This window comes from Manihot esculenta, chromosome 16 (genome assembly GCF_001659605.2).
Source record: "Manihot esculenta cultivar AM560-2 chromosome 16, M.esculenta_v8, whole genome shotgun sequence".
Taxonomy (NCBI): domain Eukaryota; kingdom Viridiplantae; phylum Streptophyta; class Magnoliopsida; order Malpighiales; family Euphorbiaceae; genus Manihot; species Manihot esculenta.
Window position 1 is genome coordinate 22,587,357 of NC_035176.2, and position 6,752 is coordinate 22,594,108.

Genomic DNA, 6,752 nt, shown 5'->3' on the forward strand with positions numbered 1-6,752 from the left:
GGATGCCACATACTATACTATATGCAATTATATATGTGGACTTAAGTTAGCTTTTACATTATAAATTGTTATTTAGTTTGTTTAAATGTATGTTAACTCACAAAACAATTTTAAAGGAAGAAACTGCAAGAGTTTTCCCTGCTTATGAGCAATTATCCCTATGGAAAATAGTCATAAAATCTCAATAATTGCGCATTTCACACTATTAAATCCATAAATAGAACATAATAACTTAAAATAGTAAACACATTTATTTATACTTGTACTATTTTCAACACTCATTTATAGACTCTTGGTAGACTACTAATGTACATGCCAAATATAAACAACCTTTATATAAAACTTGTGAATAACTGGTTATGATGATGTCTCCGTGCTGATGCAGAACCAGACCTCTTGATTGTTGCTTCCTTTATCTATTACCTGCGTATGAAAAAGTCCAATGCACTGAGCTTATGCCCAGTGGGTGAATAACAATATATTTCATTCAAGTATAAATAAGAATACTCATGACAGTTACAACGAAATTATTTTATAAAAACGAGTGAAAATTTTATGTCAGTGGATGAAAAGTGGGCAAATTAAGTCATGTAGTTGTATAACTGTAAGATCATTCATATTTATGGCAATCATCTTGTGTGCACACTTGTAAGGTATTAACAAGTCATATAATTAAATCTTAGCCCCTATAAACTCTTCGCAGGATCAACTAGCTAGATAAGGGAAAACTATATTTGTATAGCACAAAGTGCCAAACTGTATGATCTGGGGGCCGAATGCTGTGCCCATATGGCTCAAAAGCCGAAAAACTGTATGACACATAGTGTGTCGAAAATATTATATCACGTAGCCCATTAGGGCGCAATACTGCTAAACTGTATATGGCATGCCATACCCTTATTCTTACTATGACTCCCACCATGGTTTAGTAGGGCCAAGAATACATATTTACATGTTAAATATTTATTGTACTAAAATTATTCATTTAGATGCTTAACAGGTTGAAACAAGCAAGTATGTCGAACTACTTATTCATAAGCATACACGTCGATAAACGAGTCATTAAATGCATACATATGTGTATACTAGACCATAACTAGTCATGAACATAATATTCAGTCATGAATATATTACCACTTCATTAAGAACATGTGTGTAAAGTTTTAGTCTATTAAGCTTGCACGTGCGTAAAGCAGGGATGTCAAGCTAGCACGTGCGTAATTTGGCCGCAAAGCTAATATGTCAATCCCTTTTAGGTCAACATTTAGATTTAGGTTTGTCTCTACCTTAGATTGCGTCACATTTCTAAGTGTATTATGGACATAATTAGACTCACCTTTTTTCATGAACTTTGTGCATTTATATCTTAGCTTTCTAACAAGATATATTACATTTAATTCTGGCCTTCCTAACTTAAGTTATGAATTTTTCTTTACAAGCTGCCCAATCAGGTTCTAACAAATACAGTTTTTGTATCTGTTTTTAATCTAATAAAATATATCGTATGCATACATTTGGATACAGATTCAAGCTTAACTTTCTTGTACAAAGTTTTAGGTATACTACCCAGGGTTCATTTGGCACTGGTCTTAATTCATTTCAATAAGTAAATAATTGATTATGGTCTAAGTAATACAAACTGTTCTGGATGCACAATCTTCTATGACCAATTTAGGTTTACTAGCCATTTATATATAATTAGCTACAGATTCAGAATTTGGTCACTTCAGGAAAGTTTTAAATTTTTGTCTTAGCTTTCATTAAGTACATGTTAGGCTTAATTTCAATAATTATACAATAAGTTATGAGGCTTCCAACACAAGCTGTCTTGTTGGAACCTATTCTACCAGTTTTGTGTTTTTAGCTCCCATGTTGTATCTATTTGCTTTAAGCCTTCCAATTATTATTTCAACATTCATATTACAAATCCATACAATCAAAATAACATTTACAGCAATCAAAACAATCCCTAATTTTACATATTCATGAGAAAATCAAAGGAAAAACAGAATTTCATACAAATACCAAACCTTTTGCATAATTCTTTTCAAAATCTTTAGGTACACCTTAGTTACTCTTTTTCCTTGCCTTTCCCCTTTGATGTACCTTCCTCCTTTTAAATTTGTTCTTTACAAAGAATAAGAAAAACATGAGTTTTAATTCATTTAACAACATATAATTGATTGAAAACATTAAAGAATATGTTTGCCTAACCTAATTTTCAATTTCTATCACTTACCACTTAAGCACCTAAACTTCTCTCCTTCTTTCCTCTTTTTCTATAGTTCCTTTGCTGGTTATTTCACTTAGGGAAGGATTTTGCATGGATGAACGGAGAAATATGGTGGAAATGGAAGATAAGAAGGCAAACTAATTTTCCCTTTCTTTTTGGTTTAGGTACGGCAAGCATGGAGAAAATGGAAGGCAACTTTTTCTTTCATGCTTAGTCATGTCTTCATGTATAGCTAAGTGACACATGGTGGGTTTAGGTGAAAAAGTAGAAAAAGATGGTGGACCAAACTTGAAATTTACTTTTAAACTTTCCATATTCACACTTTAACCTACTAAACTTTTCCACATGTTTTAATTTAGGTTTTACACTTTCAATATTTATAGATTGACCTACTAAACTTACACTTTTAACATTTAGAAGTTCATTTCATTTAGGTGAGCACGTCGGTTTTAATAAGCACCTCAAGCTAACATGTCAGAAAACCCTTAAACACCTCCTGAAAGTAACTTGATTCCGACCTGCTTATCACATTAGATGCTTTATTTTAAGATATGTCTATTTTCTTATTTGGGTTTTCTATGATTCAGTTATTACGGTTTAAAAATATTAAAATACTATTACTAGTTAATTTTATTTTAACTCTATCTTTGCATGTATAACTCTATATGAAATGCAAGTTGGACCTTTTAGTGCTCTACTTATAGGTGAATTATGTGTCAAGTGGCCATGGATAAGCTAGCACCTCCCCTAATTAGCTCGAGGTTAAACTAGCACCTCCCTTGAAGCTAATTGCTCTAACTTTAGAATGATACAATTTAAATATAATAGTTTCTCTATTTCTACGGGTTTTAGAATGTGACAAGTTTTGGGTGAATTAGGCTTGAACCAAATTTAACATGGTATCATATCAGAGCCTTCTATAAATGTCTCCCATAAATATGTCATGCTCTAGTGTAGTTCTGAGTGTGAGGAGTGTGTTGAATCCTACGTTAGTTTGGGTTTGAGTAAGGTGCCGTTTACAGGGCTCTAGAGGAGTCTGAGCTTGGTAACTTTTGGGGTAAGTTAGGCCTGATTCAAATTTAACAAATACAATTATATGTGACCTACATTTTTAAAAAAAAATTCATCCTTATTAAATGCCTTTTAAGGACATAATTTTAATTGACATTTGAACATATTTTCAATTAATCTTTTAAAATTGAAAAAAATTGCTAAAATTAAAGAATGGGACATAATTACAACAACTTGGACGGTTTTGGCTTTTTTGACCATTTAGCCTTTGTTGAAGTATCATTACTCAGTTTTTGTTATTAAGCAAATGCATATGCATAAATTGATAAACCTATATTCATTTTGCTGTATATTGTTTTCAATTTATAGTCCAAAATATTTAAGAGCCCAAAGTTCAACTTCTAAGTTGTAACCCTTGATGCTCTCCATTCTCTCGTTCAATGGAAATCAAAGTTTTAAAAGTATTGCTGGAGTCTCAAACCTAAGAATATTTTACAATTACAAGTAGGAATCCATTTTGTCTATAAGAGATCTGAAAATTCTTGCAAGGTTTAGAACCGATTTCATTATCATGAGTTTTCTATTTCCTTCATCCATCTTTTCTCTTGTTTGTCTTTGTTTATTATTTGTCCCTGTTTATTATTTGTCTCAAACGTCTCCTTTGTACTCCCCCACTTCGTTCTTATATTTCAAAAGTCAAAATAAGCTCCATGATGAAGAACATGTAGGTAATATCATAGATAATAAGGTTACCGTTCAACTTGTCAACATATCAGCTACCATCATAGGCATGAGCCAATTTGCATGAACGGTACAAAGTTGAAAATTTTTCCAATTGAGTTTTATAGTGATGTTTCTATCACTGATTTTCTATTTATCAATGCATCTCCTTCCTTTGTCAAGCAGATGGTTGAAGAAGCTGGTGGAACAGTTACTCGAATGGATGGTGGAAAATTCTGTGTATTTGACAGATCTGTCTTGGTATCTAATGGTGTGATGCATGCGAAGGTAAAGACTTGCTGCCTCCTTTTGTTAACAAAAATGATTATTTTGTTCATCTTCTATGTTCCTTTGCTTTTCATGTTTAGACAACCAGCAGTAAAAAAATAATCATATTGCCTTTTTCTTTTCCCCATAATTTACAGAACGATACTCAGTAATGGTTAATTGTTTGCTTCTTCAAAGAGGCTGTTAACCATTTGTGGTCACTTTTTCGCAATTATAATGTATGGCCAAGAGTCCTTAAACTTTTTAGCCATGGACAGTGCTTAATACAGCTTTTCAATCTTGTTCTCTTTTCAATAGTATCATAGAATTGTGTGTTTTGAGGGCTATGTCCTTCCTCCTGCAAGAAATGATGTGATGGAAATTGCCAGGATGTATTGCTGCTAGAATTTGGTGAAAGCAAAATCCATTGTGGGTGGAAGTATCTACAAAGTAGTATAATTGATCCCATATCTTTACCAATAAGTGTTTTGGACGTTTAAACTGTTCTGTGTTGAGAAGCACACAAATTCTGCTCATTCCTCCTTTTGTTTTTCTAAACTTGATTATTTTTGCTACTTGTCTAATATTGCCTCAATCTTACATTTCATTTGCATATCCTGTTGAACACCCTTATTTTTTGCATCCTAAACCTTTTTTAGGAAGAAAATTTTCTATACTTCCCAGTGGGAAGAAAAGAGTATTAAGAAGGTGAGAGTCTATTTGTTTTAGAGTGACTGAGAAAATTAAGCAGGAATATATGTGGGAGGTCTGCCATAAGCATATCCCAAAGGGGTTTTGGTTCGGCAGTCGTGACTGCAAGCATTACTTTAATAGAGTAGTAGTATGCCTTTGATACTTATTAACTATGTGAAATGCTAGGATGCAAAAGGTTGGAGTTGTTGTGCCATTTGAACCATTAGAAATTTATTCCAAATGTAGTTTCTTGGTTTTTCACTCATCACTAGGAGGTCATGGTTTTGTTGGAAAAATTTGTGAGAAGGTAACTGCTTGGATATTTGCTACTATAATTATGAATTAGATTGGGTTGTAATTATCTAATGGAATATTGTAATTATTCAACATTTTTATTTAGATTTCCCTGGAACAGTATAAAATCCAACCAAGCTTGAGGAAATGATCAAGCTTTTCCTTAAAAAATTTCTCTCCTCTTTCTATTCACATGGTATTAGAGCTAGGGTTTGAAGTTCTTGCTCATTATTCCTTCTTTTAGCTTGAAGCTGTTTTTTTATTAGAAATCTATTGCCATAATTACAATAGGTGCGTCAGGTTGTTCTGAATCTCACTACTCTCCTTGGAAAATCAAAACGCCAGCAACCTTCAACAAAGAATCCCCACCTGGCTGCAAGCGCGTGGACCTCCACATGCCAAGACTTCTTGACCAAGATCCATGCTCCAATGCTGTGGAAGCTCCCTCCAACCATTATTTTCTGCTTCCACCACTTCTGACTACCCATGCTACGGTGACCTCGGCTTGGTTCCGCCCTGTCACTAGGTCCCTTGTTTTCTTGTTCCTCTCTCACTTTCTTAATTACTGTTTCACTTCTTTCTACTGTTCTTTTGATCCAAAAATATACTCGGGTGAATTGAAGTGATGTGGAAACGAAATGAATGATTCAGAAGTATCAATCGTGCATGCTGCTTTCTTTGTATTTCTGTTTGATTAATGTTCACAATTTTTCACATCACATAAATGACTTTTTTTTTCTGAGATTACATGGCTGATGTTATTTATCTTCAATATGCAGCTTTTGGAGAGGATTGCACCTACAACTGAGAAACTGAAAGCCAAAGGAATTGATTTCTCACTATGGTATAAGCCAGAAAATTACCCCACAGATTTTTGAAATGGCCAGATTTACGGCTGAGACAGCTTGCAGTAGCAGGTGCCTCAGATATTACCCTCAGTTTCTATTTTTTTGTCATAGTATATGCTCTTAATCTGTTGTTTCTAGCTTCATAATAATTATTGATTTACATTTTTTACTACTTTGCATCTGAATCTTTGATCAGGGCTAAATTCTTTTATATGATATCCACTGTTAGACTTTTCACAATTTGACATCTTTTTAAGTTTCATTCATCTTTGTCCTTTGAGTACTACTACTTTCTTCTCTAGTCTTTGATCAGCCCATTTTCAACTTTTTGTCTTCTTTCAAGTTAATTTTAGTCCAAAAATCAAGAATAAGCTGGTTGATTTTTGAGCTAAATTAAAAAAAAAAAAAGTTTAGTAAATTCATGAAATTAAAACTATTTTATTTTTCATCTAAATCATGAAGTTAAAAAAAATTAAACTAAAAATTTATATTTTTAGAATAAATTGATCTTAAATTGAAAATTTATGTGGAATTAGATAAAAAGATAAAAGTGTATTAAATTGAACATTTCTAATAAGTATAGGGCTGAAACTAAATATTTACGCATAATAGTGTAAGCGAAGCTGCTGTCGAACTTGAAATGGTTAAATAAGAAAATTCTTATGGAATTACCCGTATGATTTTGA

General features: G+C 32.7%; 1 protein-coding gene across 3 annotated transcripts in view; it reads left to right on the forward strand.

The window, feature by feature from the left end:
- Nucleotides 1–6,304, forward strand: part of LOC110604091 (phosphatase IMPL1, chloroplastic) — a 30,090-nt gene extending 23,786 nt beyond the window's left edge. For all 3 annotated transcript variants that reach the window (XM_043951792.1, XM_043951793.1, XM_021742172.2), the window contains 2 exons: nt 4,151–4,252; nt 5,998–6,304. In XM_043951792.1, coding sequence (XP_043807727.1) covers nt 4,151–4,252; nt 5,998–6,096 — 201 coding nt within the window. In that variant the 3' untranslated portion in view covers nt 6,097–6,304. The remainder of the gene's footprint in view (nt 1–4,150; nt 4,253–5,997) is intronic.
- Nucleotides 6,305–6,752: the final 448 nt, after the last annotated feature.